Genomic DNA, 23,548 nt, shown 5'->3' with positions numbered 1-23,548 from the left:
GACATATAATTGAAATGTCCTTTCAGTCTGTGTGACATGTAGGCCTATTCCTAGATTACACTAAAATGTAAGCCTACTCTTAGTAAATCATAGAGGAAGTTGTTGTATTTGATACTACTTTATTGATCACGAGGAATCATATGAGTGATCTTAAGTTAAGTGAGAAAACTAAGAAGTTCCTAAGACATACGACAGTTCTTAAGAAAAAAAAATGGTGAATAGCATTTTACCCTTTGATGCACAACATGGGTCAAAAATGACCAGACTGAGTTTTTAATTTTCTATATCTTTGCAATAAATTAATTTCATCATTCAGTATTCCAGGTTTCCCTCAATCAACTTGTTTTTGATCATCATACATCCTAATTTTATGTTTTCATTTCTTACTTTTTGAATAAAAACCCTTTTTGTATCACTACGCTTCTAATGCACAACATGGGTCAAAAATTTCATTATGGGGTATTGTGTGTATAATTTCATGGAAAAACAAATTTAATCAATTTTGGAATAAGGCTGAAACATAAAAAAATGTGGAAAAAGTGAAGTGCTGTGAATACCTACCAGAAACACTGTATGTGTGACAAAATGATACATAAAGATGTTAAATATATGAGTGTGGAAAGTAACTATTTGAAACAAATTACTATTATTATAGTATTAGGTCATTCAATTTTAAATCAAATTTGGATGAATGAGTAATTTTTGACCCATGTTGTGCATTAGAAGGGTTGTCCATATGTTGTGCATCAAAAGGTTAAGAACATTCTTAGGAACATCCTATTTTTTTCTTAAGAATTCTCTTAAGTTTTGTCTTAAGAACACTTTTGTGAATCCGGCCCCAGGTTATTTTCAGCTGATATTGTACATACATACATACAAATTGAAGCAGTATAAACCCATCTCATGAAGCACAAAGTAACACGGTGGCAATGTTTAATAGTGTTTAACAATTGCATGTGTAACACACAATTCAGACAATACAAACAGGCTTTTTGTACCACAAGGCCGGAATGTGTACATAAATGCAGTTACATTTACTTGATTTACTACAACTTAGAGGGACTGGCATCATGATTGGGGCATTAACTTTAAATAAAAGATTTATTTCTCTTTTCTAGGGAGAGGGATGCACTGTATTTGACATAGCTGAGGATACAAGTTTTGAGACAAACCCATTTTGTTGTCTCAGTGCAATTTTCCCTGTGGATATGAAGGCATGGATAAATGGCTACAGTAAAACAAAACCTGGGTTTCATGTGAATGCAAAGGAGACAGAGGATTAAATTATCAAAGAATATTTGGGAACTTTAAACAAATACGACTGCCCGCACCCATGTGTACTCCTGTTATATACACATATATAGCATACACCCCAGGCAATGGCCAGAGTTAAAAGACTTCAGCTAGCTGGTTCTAATTTTCAAGTCAACCTAGAGGGATTTTGAATGCCAAGATGATAAAGCCAGCCTCATGTATGACTGGCAAAGCAAAGATTCTCTTCGTCCTAGATTTTTGGGGACTGTAAAACCGGATTAAGTGATTCATTTTTGCCACCATTTACATAAACAATCCCGACACCTATGACGCGTGTCCACTTTAAAGGACGGCAGATATGCATACAGATTTCAACCAGGTATTCTCAACTTTCCCAGAATTTGATTGGTTGAGGAAAACCATGGCTATCACTGAAATAAGTTACGATCAGAAAACATTAGTTTTGATGAGCAGAATTGAGTTAACAGCACTACAATCGTTTTCTGAGTGCACATACACTGCAATACAGCACTTATGTTACAAAGCTCAGGCATTGGTGTCATGAAAAAAAAAAAAGGTGGGAAATTACAGAAGTAAATGACGCAACAACAGCAAGTAGCATTTGAGGAAGTTTCTTCATAATCCAGCGTCAGCTTGGGTTCATATTACTGTCAGTCAGAGAATCCAGTCAACTTTTTGCTCTTTCTCCACGATAACTGAATGGAGCATAATGAAGTCTTTGAGATGAATTACTGCAAAAAGACACGACGACTGTCCCAGCCTTCAGCTATTTTTAATTTTCAAGATGCTAGCTAGTGTTTGTCTGTTCACAGTCTCTTCTTGATGAGTTTCTCTAGTTTGCGGATGCGGGAGGACTCCTGCTCAGGGGTGGGGGCGCTGAAGAGAGAGGAGCCGCCGTCCCCTCCGGAGGGTGGAGTGGGTAGCCTCTGCCTGAAGAGCTCCAGCATGCTGCTCTGCTCGCTGCGCTTTAGACCCTTCACAAACACACACAAGTACACACAAACAGAGGAATCACAAAACTTTTTCTTTTGGACTGTGCTGGATCGCAGGTTAAAGCAATAGTTTTACATTTTGGGAAATATGCTTCATTTGATTTTCTTCCAAAAGTTAGGTGAGAAGATAAATACCAGCCACATCGGAGGAAGAACACTATTGGTAGCCTGTGAGAAATCCATAACCAAGAAATGGCTGAAAACTGAAATACCTAGCACTGATAGATTTACTTGGTACATCATATTTATGTGCTTGAAAAAATAACTTTCAATTTAAGAACCCAGAAAAATACAAGTGGACAAAATTAATAGCATATATCTAAAACTTTAGACCTGATATTGTGTAAATAAGCATCAGAAATACACACAAGTACACACAAACAGAGGAGGAATCATGAAACATTTTCTTTTGGACTGTGCTGGATCACAGGTTAAAGCAATAGTTTTACATTTTGGGAAATATGCTTCATTTGATTTTCTTCCAACAGTTAGGTGAGAAGATAAATACCAGCCACATCGGAGAAAGAACACTATTGGTAGCCTGTGAGAAATCCATAAACAAGAAATGGCTGAAAACTGAAATACCTAGCACTGATAGATTTACTTGGTACATCATATTTATGTGCTTGAAAAAATAACTTTCAATTTAAGAACCCAGAAAAATACAAGTGGACAAAATTAATAGTATATGTCTCACAAGTGGCCAGTTGCACCGGCGCTACCATCAAGGTAAGGTCGGCCCAACCAACCACTGAACGCCGTTTTATAATATCAAAAAAGCATTTTAAATTTAGCAAAAAATTGCTATTTTAATAATATAACAAGACATTTTAATCTTACAAAAACATCTTGCCTACCCAGGTCTCTTCACGGACAGCCGGGTGAAATATAGCAATTCTGCTAAGCCTGTTTGTACAACCATCTTCTCATGTCTCATGTCCATGTTGCAATGTTTAATGGCTCTGTACTGTCTGTCCTAAAATAAAATTCATTCATTCATTCAAAACTTTAGACCTGATATTGTGTAAATAAGCATCAGAAATAAATGTCTGTGTAAACACAACTCAAGGTAACAAAATCCACCTACCAGCACCTCTAAAGCTCACTAATTAACACTAAATCTTGTTTGTGTAATCCATACAAAAACAAAGAGAGAGGGTGTTTATGTGCAGATGTAAATGAGTGAGCTTTAGAGTTGCTGGTAGGCAGATTTCATTACCTTTGAATAGAACCAGGCGAGCCGTTTCCCCCTAATAAGCTAAGAAAAGCTAACCAGGCCCAGCTCCATATTAAACATACAGAAATGGGAGTGGTATCAATCTCTTAAAAACAAAGCAAACGACCATATTTCCCAAAATGTCGACCTGTTCCTTCATATAACTGGTACACCAACTGACCTTCATGTCCAGAATCTTCTGGAAGGTCTCAGGGTTTCCATCAGCCAGGAGTTTGATGTAGTTATCGACAAACACCACCGGTGGTTCATGCGGGGCCATCACCACCTGCGGAGAAGTAGAGTTTAATGTAATTTTCACCCCTCCCTCCTTTCCTGTGAACCATCATGGGACGACCCAAGAGATCTTTAAATGATCCCACATGGGGCAGCTATGGCCCAAATGAGAGAAAGGGGGGCTACACTGACAAAACCGTGCAGTTCTTGCTGCAAAGTTAAGTCTATAGTTCTATATTTAGGACTCCACTCCTCACTCTTTTTTTTTCTATTTACACGCCAATTACTCCATGCATCGGTGGGCAAGAATTGGTTTTCACCGGTAATTATTTTGGGGGGTATAACGAGTCTGGGCAAAAATTAGCATTAGTCAAGAGCAGGCAGAAAAGGTTTAATGGGGCACATGTCCTTCTGGAATGGATTCTATTGGTGGTTGGGGTTTTTCTGGGTGGAAAGCGTGGATCAGGTAGCATTTCTTGCAACCGCTACAAAGCAGGCAAACCAACACATGGCTGACAGACCCCCACCTCCCACCTCATGCATACTCATGCATGCAGGGATCATCTCACAAAATGTTTCTCCTTTCCTTCACTTCTAAAAAAAAATGTGCTTTTAGTGTTTGCTCTTTTTACCCGAAGCAAAATGTATGAGAAGGTGAGCTGCACAGGGAGAGAGAGAGAGTTTACAAATCAGAAGCAGGAGAGCAAGAGAGGGAAGAGCAGGCATGAAAGACTCAGGATCGTGTGGAATTCTTTGCTTTCTCACTAGCCCTGCTGACTGAGTGATTTACTTAGCAACTGTCCTGGAGCCAGGCCAAGGGAAAGGCCTGTAGGGACCTTGTAAAAATGAGAAAGAAAGGGGGGGAGAGGGAGTTTAAGAATGAAAACGGGCATAAAATAGGAGAGCGAGAGCAACAGAGTAAGGAGGGGTGGGGTGGGGGGACAATCAGGCTGAACCAGGGTGGGGAGGGGAGGGGGGGTTGCCTTTTAAATACTCCCCAGAAGAGAACTTCAGAGGAGGGAGAGAGAGCTGGAGTTGTGGTGGGCAGGGCTGGAAGAGCGTGGAAAACAGCCACGTCTCACAGGCATCGTAGCGGCCAGGAGAGGCCGTCTCAGACAGACAGAAAGAATCCTATGTACTTTGAACATAACTAAGGCCAACACAAATACACTTATCACTCACAATCAAAGGAGATATTTTGAAAGCTAGAGAAAGATTGTGGAAAAGGGGAAAAATTGAAATAGAACGTTAGCTAAACCAAAGCGCAAGTCAATATTGCATCAGTTTAAAGCTGCACTAAATAAATATTCATTTACAGTACAGGCCAAAAGTTTGGATACACCTTCTCATTCAATGCGTTTCCTTTATTTTCATGACTATTGACATTGTAGATTCATCAAAACTATTAATGAACACATGTGGAATTATGTACTTAACAAAAAAGTGTGAAATAACTGAAAACATGTCTTATATTCTAGTAAGCAAAGGGTGGCTACTTTGAGGAAAATCTAAAATACAAGACATGTTTTCGGTTATTTCACACTTTTTTTGTTAAGTACATAATTCCATATGTGTCCATTCATAGTTTTGATGAATTTACAATGTCAATAGTCATGAAAATAAAGGAAACGCATTGAATGAGAAGGTGTGTGTCCAAACTTTTGGCCTGTACTTTATATTAACAATGGATCAAATGGCCATGTGTAATGTGAAAATTGTAATGAATTCACAGAGGACCATTTCAGCATCTTTAAGATTATTGTTTTGGTTTTAGGGCACAGAACTTTATCGTCTTAGCATTCTCAGATAAACCACTGTACGCTATCTGCCCAGCAACAAACCATAGAGAGACAAACTGTGAAGCGTTTAGCAGCTAAAGAGACAAATAATTCCTTCACAAGCTCCAAATACATGTTTATGTTAGTCCATGCATGTTTGATGTGTAGGTACACAACTGTTTGTTAATATATAACACATTTATATGGTGATAATATGTTAATGCTGTGTTTACAGCTTATTTCGTTGTTCCTAAGTGGCCAAAAATATGTACTTAAAGTCAGAGGAAAAACAACAGGATAGTTTTGATTTGTGTCAGATCATTAAATCAACTCTAGATACAAGATAACATACCATAACACGAGAAAATATGCTTGAATAATTACTGTTGTTTTGTTCAGTCTTATATCACCGACAGTGATTTGTTTTTTTATTAGATCACTCTAACTCACAGCTGCTTTATCTATAAATTATTCAGGGTAGATATCAAAATTTGCAAAAACAAATACTGTTCCAGTTCAGAGAATTCATTTAATCATCTGAAATGTAGAAGGAATCCTGCTGTGGGCTTTCTGTCTAAATCTCAAGGTGAGCTTTGAAAACTTTAAGTGCTACTGCCAATGAATTGCAGTTTCTTGTTGGGGGTAAGCCAGATTTAATTTCAAGTCACAGCATCCCAGGGTGTAATTTAAAACCATTGTTGAGGCCAGACAGAGGAATTCTTGTATTGACCTTCTTTCGATGGGTTTCTTTCAATATTTAGCCCAAGGTGGAAGCAATTACTTGTGAGGAACCTTGATGTTGCACAAAGTTGATGGCTAAAATACTGGCCATGTTATAAAAGCTGCTTTTTTTAACTTATAAGGGCTTTCCCTCTCCAAGGCCAAAAATGTTCATAGAAGAAATCTATATTTGACTCTTTTTAACTGTTTTTTTAGAAGGGTGCAACCCAGAAATCTCTTCCTTTTTTGCCTTCTTGCTATGAGGGATAAAATACACTGCTTGATTGTATCATTTTTATTAGGATTGTATCATTTGCATATCATCCTAATTATTACTAAGACGTTTCTTCTATAGGGTGTTTGTTCGGTTTTTCTTTTGATGTATCTTAGTATCAGATTTCTAGCCTCTACAATGATTATTTTGTCTTCTGCTGTCACAGTAATCGATGTGAATCACTCGGGGGGCCTTTATGCAGCATCAGCTACGTCTGTGAGAGTTCTTCAGAAGCCGTATAGATCACATTCCAGCTAAAGGGGCCTGCTGGCAGTCAATTTCAGCAAAAAGCAGACAGTGAATGCTGATGTGAATGCATTCTATAATGCTATAATGTGAAAGCCTCTTTAATGTATGGCAGATGAGTGGAAATGTGTGTATATACTGTACGTTCAGGGCACTTTTCCAGGGAACAAAGATGAGCCTTAAACAGGCCATATGGAACAGTGTACATCGCAGTAGAAAACAGCCAGAAGAGACTATGAAATCTGAAGTGGTGAGCGGTTTGCTGGAGACAAAACAAGGATAATATGCCAGAAGGCCCAAATATGCTATAATATTATTGTACAACATTTAAGCACAGTACAGCACGATTAAAGCATGTTAGAGGCCTACAGATGTATCAGTTGGCTAATATTTGCAGACATATCTGTATGTGTTTTATATGCGTTGTTTATTATTATTTTTTTTTTTACGCAACTAAGTATTGAGTGATAGACGTACATACTTTTCAGAGGCCAACATTTCAATATTAAACATACATTTAAAATTGTTCTTTTGTAATAATAAAGCTTCTGTAATAATAAAGCACGTAATTAATAATAAAATTAAATTAAAAATGTTTTAGACTGAATTTTAGGTCTTCATTAAATGTAAGCCATAATCATTATAATTAGAAGAAATTAAATAAATGAAGACATGAAATGTTTCCATCTGTGTGTAATGGATCTATATAATGTGTTATTTCCACTTTTTGAATTGAATTACTGACATAAATAAAATTTTCTACAATATGCTAATTTATTGAGATGCACCTGTATATTAATGTATAATAATGTTAAATTTCCTTTAATAAAGTTTTAGAAAGCAGCCTTCCGAGGTACTTGCAGAGTCATATCAGTGAAAAATTGGTGCACAATTCCAAGTCAATTTTCATGACAGTTAAAAAACAACAACATTATATTGGCTGCCATGTCGGAAATCTGTGAATTCATATTGGTCGGGCTCTAGTGTCGGTCACACTGACTGCTACACACGTCAGGACTGTCCCACCAAGATAACTTCAGGAAGGAAAGAAGGCCTCCCAGGAGTCAAAGGGAAGTCAAGGGACAGGCATCTACTCTGTGTGTGTGTGTGTGTGTGTGTGTGTGTGTGTGTGTGTGTGTGTGTGCGAGCATTTCTGTATACTCCAGAGACAGTTAATTAGGGTGTGGTTAATCTACAGCAGCCACATACCAGTGTCCTCCAGGGTCTCATAAGGTAATTCTGAGGCTTGGCTAGCTGGCTGCACCCTGTGTTTGCTCTCCTCACTGAAAACAACATCCAATAAACACAATGCTATATTGCACATGCTTTCGTGAGTAAACGCATGGTTGCATGCATCTACTTATTTACTCACTCACACCTTTCCACTGGCCCAAGGTCAACCACATACTGTGTGTTAAAGAATATGTGTCTGTGTGTCTTGCGTTGGCCCGTCTCTCACTCATTAAACCAGTAGTGCATGAGCTCCATTCCTCATGTGAGGTGGCTTATTTTATGGGAACATGCTCATAAAGTGCTATTGTGAGTGGGGTTAAAGACACAATTAAAGGGTTATTCTGCCCAAAATAAACTCTAAATAGATAATCTGCGTGAGTGACTCAAAACAAACACTTTAATACTGGCTCGCCAGTCAAACCACAAATGCTCAAATGAGAAGTTTTGTCTTTTGTTGCTTCTTGCGATGGAACCTCAATCAGCGGAAAAAGCAGTTAGCCGCAGGTTGTGCCAGGCTATTCCTGGTAGGGCATTAACGTAAACACCAAAGCTCATGTTTAACTGGATATGTCAGAGTTTCAGCATTAAATCTGTACAATGGCAAACAAGAGATCATGAAAACTCAATCAGACCGCACTCACACAAAAGGCTTATCTAAAATTCCAAGCCTTTAAAGGTCAGAAAGGGAAGCTTTCGGTTGTAAAAGTGGCCGGCATGAATTTAGCCACCCAAGTTAAAAGTCGTAAAAATCTGAAGTGTCCAATAAAGATCAAGTTGCTCTGATAATGTGTTTAAATTGAAGTATTTTGTATTTAGAGAGGAACTCAGGTTGTCTTTAAAATCCATCAGTTAAAGAAACGAGGTCATTCTGAGTTTATACATGAAACGTAAACTGTTTAAATTGATCTTAAGAGCAACGTTGAGTGTTTTTTCCAACATTTGTCCGAGGAAGAGTTCTGCTTTTAACACAAATTTGCAACAAGTCTCTGCACTCCTCACCTTCAGGATCATCTCTGCCCGGGTCATGCCTTTCACCACTATCTTGGTGTAGCTGGCAGGTGCCTTGCGGAGCACCTGGGAGCCTATGGAGGGCAGATCCAGCAGGACTGTCTTCAGGGAGTGAGTGTCAAGGAGGAGCTGTTGAGGAAGGGCACACAAGACAGAAACTCAGGCATATAAGAACAATTATTCAAGACCAAGCATATATACCAGTGCACATAATGAATGATAAGCATGATTTTTCTGATGTTTAAAGTGTGCATAAGGTGATGACACACAGTGTAGCTTCAATTAAACTTACTTGTTCAGCTCCCACCATGCTGATAGGCTTACATCTGAACAGGTGGTTGATAAACTTGGGAATGAAAGAGCTGAGGAAAGGAAGAAGTGAAAAATATATCAACTTTGGGAACCTTTAATTGATGCTCATGGATATAACTATAATATGTGTATGAATGTGTGTGTGTGTGTGTGTTTATTGTACTTTGTGAACTTGATGCAGAACTGTGTGAAGTATTTGCGCGTGGAGGCCAGATTGTCTCTGATGATCGGCACATTTTGCTTAATGTGCATGATGATTGATGTCACGTAAGGACTCTGGTCTCCTACGTGCTCCACACTCTGCCACGGCATCTTAGAAAGAGAGGAAGAGAGTGAAGCTTTAACACACAAGTAGGCTTTAAATATTCTTTATCATCAGGTTTATGTGACAATTCCTTTAAAAGAAATGCATATGTTAATATAGACCTTTTCAAGTTGTGAATGATAAGCGGAAAAAAAGACATTCACGAAACCACTAGAACGTGTGCGTCGTCTTTGAAAAGACAGAAAGATGAAAATGTTCATTTAAGTTTTTTCAAGAATGCCAGTGGTTTGGGATTCCACCAACTTTTATAAAACAGTTCAAACAGCTCAAATCAATGTGTGGTACCGTATACAACTGCGATAACTTCTACTTTCTTTACACTATTCATTATCACTTCCCGTGTGAGGAAAAAAAATGAGAAAAGTAACAAAGTTAGCTCTCTTAAATCCACTACAAGAAAATGTTTTATTAACTTCAATCTCATGAGTGGCCAAACTATATTTGGAAGAGTCTTCAGAAGAAAAGCCACCTATTAAATGACATGTAAACTTAAATAAAGAGAACAACTCTTAGGAAGTGTACATTCCCATTGCAACTGCTATGGTACTGTGTGTGCAGTCAGCCAGCACACCAATATTATTTTTCAACATAAATATTTATTAATAACAAAATATTTAAACTGGAATGTATCTATACATTTCATAATGCCATATGTATAGCTATAATCAGGGACAACAGCCCGTACCACAGCCTGGTGTGAGCTATTGCTTAAATATACTAAATTATCTAATCTTTGTGTTTGTGTGTGTGTGTGTGTGTGTGTGTCCGTTTCCAACCTTGCTCATAGCAGTGAGAGCAGGGTCACATGCAGCATCGAGATCTTGAACAAGTAGCTGGATGCTGTTTGAGATCACACTAAGGAGACAAGAAAGTAAAATAATTGACACCATTAAAACTCTTCAAATAATAGAAATTAGGCCCTTTTTTTTAAAAGTAAAAAAACATTTCTTACGTGCTGAATGTATCCATCTCCCCAGTCAAATTAATTCTCTCCACGAGGAGTTTATCCACCTTTTCCTTAAGCTTCTCTTCCAACTGGAACATATAAAAACAAAACATTAATACAAACACTTAAAAAGCTGCTTTAAGTACATCTTTTCAAATGTGACAAAACTGTTATATGTGTTGCAATAAAAAACGTATGGATGAAACCTTCCAGTGTATTGTAATCCTAACTGCCACTGTGAGTTCCTTAAAACACTGATGAAACACTTGAAACATTCTGTAACCGCGACATGATAGGCATCTCTTAGAGCATATACTGCAGGGGTGTCAAACTCAAATACACAATGGGCCAAAATTTAAAACTTGAATAAAATCGCGGGCCAACATTGAACAAATAAACCTTTTAATGTATACCTAACATGTTTTGCTTAGCATTAAATATGGAACCAGCAACGCTTATAAACATACAATATACTAAATAGTGCAGACATGCAAAATCAAATTTCAAATAAAAAACACATCAATGTCATTAATTTATTAAATAAAAAATAAATAAAAATCGTATGCCTCTTTTCTATTTGCATCCTTCTGATTTAAATATCAAAATAAAGTTAATACCTTTATACAGGTAATAAAGGTTAATACATTTAAAAATAAAATAACAATAATAAATATAGTATTAGCGGTACATGCGCCGTATAATACCGGTGGGTCAGCTTTTATAGTACAATAATAATATAATAAATTGATATTGGCTCGCGGGCCAAATAAAATTACACTGCGGGCCAAATTTGGCCCACGGGCCAGAGTTTGACAACCCTGATATACTGCTACTGCAGCTCAACTTAACGTGAATTCATAGATACTTAAGATTTGTGCATCTGTGTGCTTATTTGCATGCCTGTTGTGTGGTAGCCAGGCAGTACTCCGCCGTGCTGAGGATGCTGCAGATCAAGCAGAGTTCATCCATAGTGAACTTTGCAGCTTCTGAGCCTTCTTTCTCCTTCAACAGACTGCTGATGGTGAGACCGACGCTGTTGACGCTGCTGGATCTGGTTGCAGATGCGACGGGAGAGAGGAGGAGAGAAAAGAAAAATGGGTTCATGTCAAGTAGAGAAAAATGCTTAAAGATCCAATTAGTAAAATCTGGCTGTAATTTTCACATTATGATGGATTAGAAGACCACAATGGATATAAGCCCACTGGCTTTATTGTGTCTTTTATTCCTCAACATTTTTTTCCAATATGGAAACTGGTATGATCAGCCTTTTAAATTCTGTCAAATAAATCTATGTATCCATCTACTTTAATAAGGACACAGAAAAGGGTCCACAGCACATTAAATAAAAACAAACAACAAATACAAAAATGCAATAAAGACAGAAAAAACCCCATAGCAATATATATCTAATTTCATGTCAAAAAGGCAGCACACTGCACCCACATACACACTAGAGCACCAGCTGCTCCACAGTCAGGATGTTTTGAATTGGACAGCCTGCACATACATATACAGTCATGGAAAAATTATTAGACCATTGTTTTCTTCAATTTCTTGTTCATTTTAATGCCTGGTACAGCTAAAAGGTACATTTGTTCGGACAAATATAATGACAACAACAACTAAAATAGCTCATAAAATGACTAGCTATCAGCTCTTAAATTAAACTATGGTGAGCTATTTTTGTTGTTATCATTATATTTGTCCAAACAAATGTACCTTTAGTTGTACTAGACATTAAATGAACAAGAAAGCAAGGAGAAAACAAGGGTGGTCTAATCATTTTTCCATGACTGTATATGTACACAAGCTTTTGTATTATGGTGGAGCAGTTAGGCACACCAACATTTACATACATTTGGCTGGCACTACAGGATCGAGTTTCACTTGTTGACAGAAAATCTGCACTTTGTGTTTCTCAGCTGATCTGAAAAAAAATGTTTTTACTAATAACTAAGCGGTTAAGTTAGTACTCATAGTAGCTGGTTTCAATCTTGTGTGTTAAAAATGGTTCTGGTGACTTCCATGAGTTTATATTTGGATCATAAGTAACTGTATGCCGTTAAGTTAACCCATTGAAGCCTGGAAAGCAGATACGTTGTTTTGTAGTATTTGTATAAGCTCTCAAATACTTTTTGAATTTCATTTCTATCTGCTACAGAGGCTGAAAAATCTATTATTTAGTAGAAGCGTTGACACTTCTGTTGAATTTCCAGAAAAACTTCAGGTTTTAGGGGCTTATTTTAAAATCGCCCAGAGGTTTTACAGGCATTTCAGGCCTCAATGGGTTAAAGAGGGAATGAGAGGGATCAGATGTTGAGACAAATTCCAAGATGCTGTGTATTATTTTTCCTGAGACTGGATGATGTGGACCCCCTTTGCTACTGATCCGTAAGAAATACCTTTTTATGGAACCACAGGTAAAGAAGTTGTAATTGAAACACAACAGACATAACTACAAGCAGACGCAAGTGTCGGGATGCTGCGCCAAAGGGGCTTCAACGGCGACCCAGTCATTAATAAATGTCATAACAGAGACGTGGGTAAAACCACAACATAGTTGAAGCTCCTTTTGATGGCCCCTCTTCAAACCTTGCAAAAGCAATCCACAGCACACCACACTGGACAACCGTGTCTGTATGCGCCTATAAGTGTACGCACTTGCAAAGCGATTGAGTTCATCTCTGTATCCCGTTTGTATACGGCTCAGAATATGGTATACATTAGTCGGCGAGCGCAAGTGTGTAATTAGCATGCATGCATATCTGAGATAGAAACAGAACATGCCTGTGTGTGTGCACCACAGCCAGGGATGAGTTTTAATGTGGCCAATGAGCCAGAGATGTTTTTGCTGGTAGCATATTAGGCTTTGCCACAACATAACCAACTCCAGATCCCTCATAGCATGCCATCCCAATCCATCAAACACAGCGAGGACTAAAAGACATTAAGTTTCAAACTAAACTCCAAAACAGCTCCATCACCATACCAGAAGAATGAACAAATATGGGCGTGACATGCTTGTTTGTGAAAAGTTAATCCCAAATAAATCTCTGTTTGTGTTACTGCCCAGAAACCTAATGACACTCATGGACGGAAAACTGTGGAAACACTAGTGAGTGAATATTAGTGAATGTTTGTGTCAGCAGAACGGTACATGTGGATTTGACTCAGACTACAGTGCCTGTGTTGGTTGTTATAAAAGGAACATGTCAGAAGTGCAACATTGTGGCTTCATGATGTGTTTTTAATTGTTTTTGGAAAGCAGTGGAGGTTTGTGGTGCAGTGGCATACACACACAATACTTGTTAGTGCAATCAATTCATTGTTGGCTTTGGCCTTTTTATGGTAACTTTTGAAAATAAGAAAAAATGTAATATTGCCAGACTTATACTGCAATATTAACGTGAAATGACTGTATTTTGAGAAAGAAGTTGAGGGTGTTCTGCCTTCACCTCAAATAAGTCAGACTTTCTAAAAACTATTTTTCCATCGGCACAATTGGCCGTACTGAGGCAAACCATGGCAGATTAATTTGCTCTGTGACCAGTTTTAGCTCCTCAAGTTGTGGCGCGTGGTGTCCGAGATGGACCATCTCAGGAATAAGGTCAAATCGTGCCCAAACACCGCCAAATGTGGTGCTGTGACGGCAGATGCTGTGCTGATAATGCTACAAATACCAGATACTATATCAGTTTCAACTGCGTTTCAAAAATGAAAAACAAAAGGAGAATGGCGAGTGTTTCATCTCAAGATCAAACACAAGACGTGCTTCATGTTTGGAGAGAGAAAACATAATTGAAAATAGGGTGCTGTTTAGACTAGATGCAAAAGGACAATTCTGATATACAGTACAGGCCAAAAGTTTGGACACACCTTCTCATTCAATGTTTTTCCTTTATTTTCATGACTATTGACATTGTAAATTCATCAAAACTATTAATGAACACATGTGGAATTATGTACTTAACAAAAAAGTGTGAAATAACTAAAAACATGTCTTATATTCTAGTAAGCAAAGGGTGGCTACTTTGAGGAATCTAAAATACAAGACATGTTTTCAGTTATTTCACACTTTTTTTGTTAAGTACATAATTCCATATGTGTTTATTCATAGTTTTGATGCCTTCAGTGAGAATCTACAATGTAAATAGTCATGAAAATAAAGAAAAACGCATTGAATGAGATGGGTGTACTGTATTACCTTTTTTTTTTTTTTTTTTAAATAACCAAATCTGAACCAGTCTTACTTCGGCAGGTTGCCAGAGAGGATCTTCCAGGCGTACTCTCTCAGGAATTTCTGGAAAATGGTTGTGAGAGCAATCATTGGTTCCCCGGTGCTCAGCTGGGAGCACTGCACCATGCACTTCTTGTAATAGACAAAGAGGTCGGCACAGCTGGGCAGCACCGCTCCGCCCTCCTCCGTGCCCGCCTTGGGTGGGCCTTGTGCTCGGAAGTCAGCCACAAACCGGTCAATCAGCTCGCCCAGGTTCCTGCAGATGAAAATGTACAGCCAAACCCACACAGGTTCACACACACACATTCACACAAAAGTGGCTGGATTAGGGGCACGTGAAAGGAATTAAATAAAAGCATTAAAAACACATGATTGGTGTCTAAACCCAAGAAATAAATAAAAGGATCAAATAACAGGTAGACAGAATGTGAGCCATATGAATAAATAGGAGAAAATATTCCAAGCGTATCAAAATCCTGAGTACTACAGTCAACAGGTCCAGAGTCAGTTGGTGTGGCCCAATCCTACTGAATTTTGGAACTAAAGCCAAGGACAAAACAAGCAGGCCACTGTTCTCTCCTGCTACGTCCCACTGGGGACGGGCTGATCTGGCTGTTGCCTGTTTAAGGCCTTTGGATTGAACTGAAATGAGGTTGTAGCTGCAGAATAGGTCAATCCTGTTCCCTTGGACAGACAAACAGCATTTAACGGTCCAGAGAGCCAGGAGCCAGGAGCTGCATGAAAGCGCAGCAGTCCCAGTACTGTGTTCAGTTTCAGGAGTGATCCCCCTGACTGGGGGAGGGGAGGGGACTGATGGAGGAGAAGTGAAGGATGGTGGTAGAAGAAGGAAGAAGGGAGGCAGAATGAAAACAGACAGAGGCTGTAAAGAAAAAAAGGAACGAGAGCTTGAGATGTAGAAAAGAGCAATGAAACAATAATTACACCAAAAGAAAGAGGGGTACCAAAAAGGAAAAAAATAAAGAGGTGGGAATGAAAATAAGCAGATCTGCTGCGGCAGCACTTATTCAACCTCCCTCTCTCTTTCTCCCAGCGTCTGTGGTCGTGTAGCTAATGGGAAACATTTCTGCCACAGTGGAGACAGAGGCATGTACAGGAACAAGAGATGGAAAGACAGAAGAAGCAAGGAAGTAGAATGGGAGGTGGGGGATCTGATTGATGAGTGGGCAATGGAAAACGGATGCATGTGCCAGATTTAAACACAACCTGCTCTTGATCCTGGGTCTGTGTACCCTGACCCAATTTGGCCTTGTGTGCTTGCATGTGTGAGTGTGTGTGTTTCTCACTTGTCTTGGGATTCTATGTAGACGTATAGATGAGGTTCAAAGCACTTGGAGACAATGCCATGGAAAGGGTTGTCCGGAGCTTTTGGCTTCCTGGGCTGAAAGAATGGAGGGAAAATTAGGAATTAGTGGAATCACATGTTTTAGTTGTAGCTCCTCTGAGTACCAATCAGTGGGTTTATTGTGTGCTTCCAGCACAGCAAGCAAGTTTAAATGTCAAAACACTGTGCAGAGTTTTCAAAAGTTTTTGTTGACACTTTTAAAGAGATGTGGATTCGACTTTATGATCATTTTTACAGGCTGTTGTTTGTGGTTCTGTTGAACTGTGTTGTGTTATAGCATTGCATATAACCTCATTGCAGGTCTGTTGCACTAAAAAGCAGTAGTTTTACCTTGGTGTGCCTAAAGTCCTTCAGCAAAGACAACAAGTATATCAGATAAGAAGCTTTGTTCAACTACTGCAACATAGGCACAGAGTTGTAATGTGATGTCGTACCACAGGCTGTATAAAAAAAAAAGTAAATTTAGCCTCTGGGTGGAAAAACATGCATTCTGTCTGATTCTGATTGTGTAGAAGTCTATGAGAAAATTACCCTCATTTTCACTTGATTTATTACCACAGTAATCCAATCCAATTCAATCCCCTTTATTTATAAAGCATGATTTTAGCAAACACAAGGTTTCCAAAGTCCTGCACAAAATGATAAACACAATAAAAAGATAACACGATATAAAATATGAAGTAGACAATAGAACGATAACAAAACAATACAAAAATATACAATAAAAATAAAATAAAATAAAATAAAATGCACTGCCCGCACAAAATAAAATATGCATGTATACACATAAAATCAACACTATAGGAAATATTTTCAAACTGAGTTTACGGTCTTAATTGCTAGTTTCAAGTCATTACATCATAATGTTCTTTTTTTGATGGTCTTGTGATTGAAGTTGTGATTGATAAGTCGCTTTCATATCAATCTGTCAATCAGGATAGAGGTGCAGAGTATCTTAAGAGCTGTGTACATTTAAAGGCTTCAGACAGTGATCCACAAACCAACGTGTGACGTCTGAGTAGTAACGCTCACTTCTTTTACTCAGTCTAGGTTTTGTACATGGGGGAATATTTAAACAAAAGGCTACAACACTACTACTCTACTTGCCACTGCATTGCTATGAGAAAATATTCCCTTTAAGAGACGCCCTTTAGAGAAAAAAAACAATCTATTCGGCCTAAAGAAAGCTACACATCATAGGAAACAACAACTGACTGTCCCTTTATGTTGCAGAACAGATCAGATGGGGTCATTCCAGTTCAACTCACCTTAGCCAGATCTTCGTCCTTGTCTGTGCCCCCATCCTCACCTGGCTCATCCTCCAGGAAGGGGTTAGTGGGCTCGAGAGGGCTCTCTGGTCTCTTCTGCTGTAAAAACAGATAAAGATAAAAGTAAAACTTTAAAAGGCAAACTTTAGTATTTTTTAGGGGTTTGACTAACTCACTAAGGCACACCGTGCCAACAATACTGACTGACAGAACTGTTTCTGCAATTATCACAAACTCTAAAAAAAACAAAAACAAAAAAAAAAACAATTCAGGTTTTATTGCTTTCTTTCATGTTTATGTAGAACATTTCATGGGAGGCTTTGGTGAAACTTCCAATTATAAAATTCCACTCAACCAAATCCCTGATTGAATTACAGAACCAAACAAGCATGGGTGTAAACTCAGCGGAAGACAAAGGGCTTCTGACTCGCCTAAATATTATCAGTTCTGAATCTGAACAAGCTCGGCCTAGATGTGCCCCAACAGAATAATAATCATAATCCGTCAGTTCTCTGTGTATTGCTTCCACCCACGCACGCCAACATGACCTGGATTAAAAGGCTTCTTCTCTCTGTGACACAGAGAATGCTCTGTGTGTGTGAATGTAGAACACAGCAAGCTACGAATCAGCAGTATCATGGAAGTGTGATTATGGTGCAAAAAAAAAACAAGCAACATAAATAAATATATATTTGCCTTAAAACAATCTGCACGCTGCCATTTGGATAAAACAATACTGCAAGTGTCTCAATAAAAAATAGTGTATGCATACCAAGGTTATAATAGTTTTGGATTTTTCATTAGTTTTAGTTTTAATTTCGTTGTGAATTTTTGTTTTCAAATTCAGTTAGTTTTAGTTCGTTTTTAGAGTGAGTTTTCTACTTTTAGTTTAGTTTTTATTTTTTGAAAATGCTTGGTTTCAGTTTAGTTTTTTTTAGTTTTAGCGCTAGTTTTTTTGTAATGGGCTATGTGTTGGGTGCCAGATTCAAAGAGGTCATAATAGATTTTGCCTTTATTTCCTTTGGTTTATCCATCTCAGCCCCAATAAGGTTATTAACTCTTACAGTTCAGGATGATTTGAATTTTGTTTCGAGTCTAGACATCCCAGTCTCAGTAAACATATTTACCATGTGTTCCTACATGTTCAAATAGAAACACTGAATTATGAATGAAAAAAGTTGACAAAAAAGAAAACTAAGGACATTTTCACTATAATTTTAGTTAGTTTTAGTTAGTTTTGTAACCACGCAATACAGTTTCAGTTAGTTATTTACTCTAGTTTTTATTTTTATTTCAGTTAACGAAAATCTTTTTTCAATTCGAGTTTTCGTTATTTCGTTAGTTTTCCTTAACTATAATAACCTTGATGCATACATCAAAAATCTCTGATCTAATTCTGCGTTTGGACATTTTCAGCTTGAAAACTTTGAAGCAGTAGTCAACAGTGAGCAGCCCTGTGTGTATTGTTTGTCTGTGTGTGCTTTTCTTACTCCGGGTGTGTCAGTCAAGGTGCATCCTATGAAGCGTTTGGCCAGAAGTCCCTCAAAGTTTGTGGTCCTCTGAATAGCAAACAGAAGCAGCTTCACCTCAATCTCTTTAGCCCGAGTTCGCATCACCTTGGCGAGCTCCACCCTTAAAAACACACATGAAAAAATTAACATCACTTTGAGTATATTGCCTCTAATTTCTATGCTTTAACATCACAAAATGTGTTCAATAATCCTTGTTAGTGCATAATTGGATTGGACCATAACTTTCAAAAACATCTTGTCTGGGTTTTTTCTAACAACACTACTGCAATTTTTGCCAGATGTTTTTTTTTATTGTGAGCGGCAGCCAGGAGTAACACACAAAACACAAAACAGTACCCACTCTTTCTTCCCTCATGGAGCTGAGGGGAAAAGACCGAGAAGTGGGGACACTAGGTCACTGCGCATGTAGGCCACCTACGTCAATTGTACTGAAAGCCAAATCACAGTCACGTCAGGCACGCCATACCAGTTTGGTTCACTTCACAATGAAGTTGTACCACAACCTATTCCTCAATTTCTGCCTTTTAAATGTAATTATACTTAATTTAGTTTCTTTTCTTCTTTTTTCTTGGGGATTAAGACACAGCACAAAATATTCATTAAATAGGCTGTAGCCACAAACCACAAAATCATAGACTATATAAAAATAATGGACGTAGTCACTGCATTTTGGTCATCGCCATCTTAGTTTGTGGCCATCAGCATCTTGTTTTTCCGCAACTAGCGCATTAGCGGAAGAAATCAGGAGCCTGAAGGACACTTCATCACCAGCTAAAGCTAGCACGACCTAGCCAGTTTTGTTAGCAAGGGGCAATCATGTAGGCCTGTCACGATAACACTTTTTTAGGACGATATATTTTCACAGAAACTATCACGATTAACGATAGTATTGTTGTATCCATGTTGTTTTTGTTTTAGAACGATATTAGAGCCTAATAAGTACATCATTTTCCACAGCAATGAATTTTTAAATCTCGAGAATATTAAACATTGGAATTGAAATGTGGAAAAGAAATAATAAAATATCCCAGATAAATGAAACAAATAAATAAACTACAACCAAAACAAATAAAATAGACTCTCAGGCTCTGTTAACAAAACATTGCAATGAGATAATCATTATGAATTATATTATTTTATTAAAATAACAAACAGCCGGAATGGCTGCTTGGGAAATATAGTGTTTATATGGCAATTCGTACTGCCTTTCAAACATTTGCAGCATTACTTTAAGCACAACACATATAGAGTCCATATACCGAACGATAAGTCGATATAGTAATTATCATGACAGGCCTACAATCATGATTCAAAAGGAACAGCCGACTCATAAAATAATCTTCAACCAAACTGTGATGAAATGAAAACACACTGAAGAGATCAACTTAGACAACGTAAAAACACAGTGTGCTTTGGTATCAACCTGTCCATCATAAGGTAGCCAGGCCTTAAATACATACCTGCCCTATCATCTAATTTACTCTATAATTAACTAAATGAACATCATGCTGTATTGAAGATTTGACACTAGTGTTTGAGACATTAAACTTATTAGGAAAATGTTAACTGAGGTAACAAATCAAGTGAAAAGTAGATTCCTATTGACATTCATACAATCAGACTTCTTATTGTAACCAGTGGAGTCGCCCCCTGCTGGCTGTTAGAAAGAATGCAGGTTTTAGGGACGTCCACACTGGCTATAATTTTCAGGCCTGGAAGTTGTGGGGTGCGTTTACCTGGTGATGTGACAGAACTCCACAGCAATACGCTCCGTCATGCACCACTCCTCCGGAAACATTCGTCCATACTTCTCCTCATAGTCCACCAGCTGCCGTTTGATCCAGGCGTAGCGCCGATCGATCTTGTCAAGCCATGCAACCTGCGCAACAGGTAGCTTCACATTAATACCTAAATACCACCTTTTTCAATAAAAGAGGCTGTACACAGCTGTTGTTGCTATTTTTAGGACTGTTCATGGTGGTGTTAGCACGGTTTGCTGCTAGCCACGTTGAGAGCTGTGTAGGCAGTGAATATGATCTGAACTATGTAAAGCCACTTTATGCATTAACTGAAAATTGGATATGATGTTGTACACTATGGAATTCAAACTCACATCTTGGTTTTCCTGGAATAACACCAGGTACTCTGAGAGGTGCTGCCTGATGAACTTTTTAATGATCTCCTGTTTGATGCGTGGATCCAGCACGTTGGCCACCAGACAGGCATCTCTCAGCACGTTACTGGGCCCACCTGGTCTCTGGATGGTTAAAAATAAAGTGTGACACAAAGTTTTGTACAGGAGCAGACACAACATTGAATTAATTTGTCCCAAAGTAATACATTAAAACAAAAACTTAATAAATATGAAAATCCAGACTCCATACAACATATTTACCTTGGAGCCTTGAGAGGGGAAGGCTTCTTCAAAATCTGCCAGGATCTGAGTCCCCAACTCACTCTGTGCTGCCTTTACTCTAGAAAGGATTTAAAAAACCAATGACATGAAATTACTCATTGCCACTTAGTCAAATGTAAAATTGGAATGGTGGCAATTTCACATGGAAGCCTCCAATATACAACAGACTTTAGCCTCCTTGAAGGCTTGAATATTTTGGCTCCCGAGAAACTCTGGCAAAGACTTTTTATGGCTAACAGCCAGTGAAAAGATACCTGGTTTAATTATTCCACAGCACCCACTATTAAATCCCATAACCGTGTAAAATCTTTTGAAAACTCAAAAAGTGGTCGAGAAGCGCTTATATAATGAGGTCTACTTGGACAATCAGAGTCTGTCGTGTCCTCGGACAGTCTGTGTTCACCCGAAGGCATCCAGGCCGGGTTAACCAAGGACAGCACCCAAAGCCATGACAACCATCCAGAATCAACAGAGAGGGTGCAGAGATAGTATCACAGATGGATGGCAACTGAACTGGTAGCCTTCGTTCCAAGTGCTCGCTGTCGGCTACATTATCCAACTATCCCCCCTCTGTCTGGTCAGCTACTGAGACTCTAATCACACACACTGCTCCACAGCTCCTGTTTCAGCTGTGTCTCACACTCTCGATAAACTGATATCAAAAAGAGCAGCAGGTCTGACTGTGTCCAGTCTGTGGCTGCTTTTCTACCAGTAATGCGTGCTTTATACACAGTATTTACAATAGTGCGACAAAGCCAAACATTCTGTCTCGCTGCCTGTCAGCTGGACCGTTACAGTCAGTGTAGTTGAAACAGTGAGAAAAGCATTAAGCGATGACAAGAAAAATCCTTATTAAACAATAGTTAAAGTTAATCCTGTTCAAAGGTGACAGCTGCACTGACTCTATTTAGTCATGGCTCAGAGTACTGTCAGGACAAAGGGCCAATTTCTTTCACTGGATTAAAGAAGTGAAAGCAGGAGTAGAGAAATGTCAGATGCGGGCTATAATATCCATTTAGACTGTTACCCTGTCGAATTTTCACAGTCATTAAATTTCTGAACTGTCTTATAATTTCTTTTCTCTTTACTTTTTAGAGCTGGAAAAATTCGGTGCACTTGTTTGTCAAAATTAGAAATTGTTTTCTTTTAGCCTACTTTAGTATACGGTTATATTCTGCAGTGTCACTAGGGTTTAAAAATTCCGGAAATTTTCAAAGTTGGAACCTTTTTCATGGCAATTAGTGGGAATTTATGCCATGGAAAGTTTAAGTTAGGAATATTTCCAAAATTCTCTAGCTCTACTTCCAATGGAAAGTTTCTGGAAATTTACTGAAAATATTCCACCCCTTCGCAACCCTAATTGACACAAAACATCCTTTGAATCTAATCAGATCTGATATTTGAGAGATTTGATGTTTATAGTATATGATATTTATTTATAATATTTATAATATGTAATATTTATAATATAATATGATATTTATTTATAATAGTCATGCTACTATCACCCACTTATACATGTACAATATAATATAAATAATACAATTGTTTGATAAAATAAAATAAAAAAAATTGTATTTAATTTCATTATAGAAGAAATAATTTACTCAAAATACCCTCAACTTGCCTCACGAGATAGTTTACATCTTACCCATTGAAAGTAGGTCTAGTCTTTTGCTTCATATTTGATTTCCGAATTCCCTAGAAATGTGTAGTCTTTTATTCATTAATTAATCAACTTTTCAAAAATGGTTATATTGTGAACAGTGCTGCTCTGAAGCATTCCTTAGCTTCTTTTCTGTCTGTCTGCAATTCTGGGACCTGATCCTTCATCCTGCCAGTGTTTGCCTTCTGTTTTCTGCAGTATTTTTGTGGCTCATGCGTTAGTCTGCCCACGTTTGTCACAGAGAGGTCTTTCTTTTTTTTTTCTTTATACGTTCTATTAACTCTCCCCCTTCCCTGCGTCTCTCCTATCATCTGTTCCTCCAGCAGAGTCACTTCTTCCACGCAGCTGTTGTTTGGTATGAGCACGGTCTGCCACACCTCAGTCAAAACAGAACACAAGGTCGACTTTTTTTCTTTTCAGGGACCGGGGCTGCTTTGAACGTGAACATCAGCTTGACCAATATGTCCCAAATTGATTCTAATGTTCTTGGAAAATAATAGTAAAAAT

The 23,548-nt window shown here is 38.2% G+C and overlaps 1 protein-coding gene across 1 annotated transcript in view; it reads right to left on the bottom strand.

The window, feature by feature from the left end:
* Window positions 1–916: 916 nt before the first annotated feature.
* Window positions 917–23,548, bottom strand: part of vps53 (VPS53 subunit of GARP complex) — a 35,721-nt gene continuing 13,089 nt past the window's right edge. Inside the window, exons 8-22 of the mRNA XM_059331685.1 lie at window positions 21,355–21,433; window positions 21,073–21,216; window positions 20,696–20,838; window positions 18,918–19,059; window positions 17,428–17,526; window positions 16,101–16,195; window positions 14,810–15,052; window positions 11,460–11,610; window positions 10,566–10,648; window positions 10,390–10,468; window positions 9,452–9,600; window positions 9,269–9,338; window positions 8,968–9,105; window positions 3,665–3,769; window positions 917–2,249 (exon numbers count right to left, since the gene is read on the bottom strand). Coding sequence (XP_059187668.1) covers window positions 2,082–2,249; window positions 3,665–3,769; window positions 8,968–9,105; window positions 9,269–9,338; window positions 9,452–9,600; window positions 10,390–10,468; window positions 10,566–10,648; window positions 11,460–11,610; window positions 14,810–15,052; window positions 16,101–16,195; window positions 17,428–17,526; window positions 18,918–19,059; window positions 20,696–20,838; window positions 21,073–21,216; window positions 21,355–21,433 — 1,888 coding nt within the window. The 3' untranslated portion in view covers window positions 917–2,081. The remainder of the gene's footprint in view (window positions 2,250–3,664; window positions 3,770–8,967; window positions 9,106–9,268; window positions 9,339–9,451; window positions 9,601–10,389; window positions 10,469–10,565; window positions 10,649–11,459; window positions 11,611–14,809; window positions 15,053–16,100; window positions 16,196–17,427; window positions 17,527–18,917; window positions 19,060–20,695; window positions 20,839–21,072; window positions 21,217–21,354; window positions 21,434–23,548) is intronic.

Source organism: Centropristis striata, chromosome 4 (assembly GCF_030273125.1).
Source record: "Centropristis striata isolate RG_2023a ecotype Rhode Island chromosome 4, C.striata_1.0, whole genome shotgun sequence".
In the NCBI taxonomy this organism is placed as follows: Eukaryota; Metazoa; Chordata; class Actinopteri; order Perciformes; family Serranidae; genus Centropristis; species Centropristis striata.
Note: the sequence above shows the minus strand (reverse complement) of the source record. Positions and strands in the feature narration are given on the sequence as shown.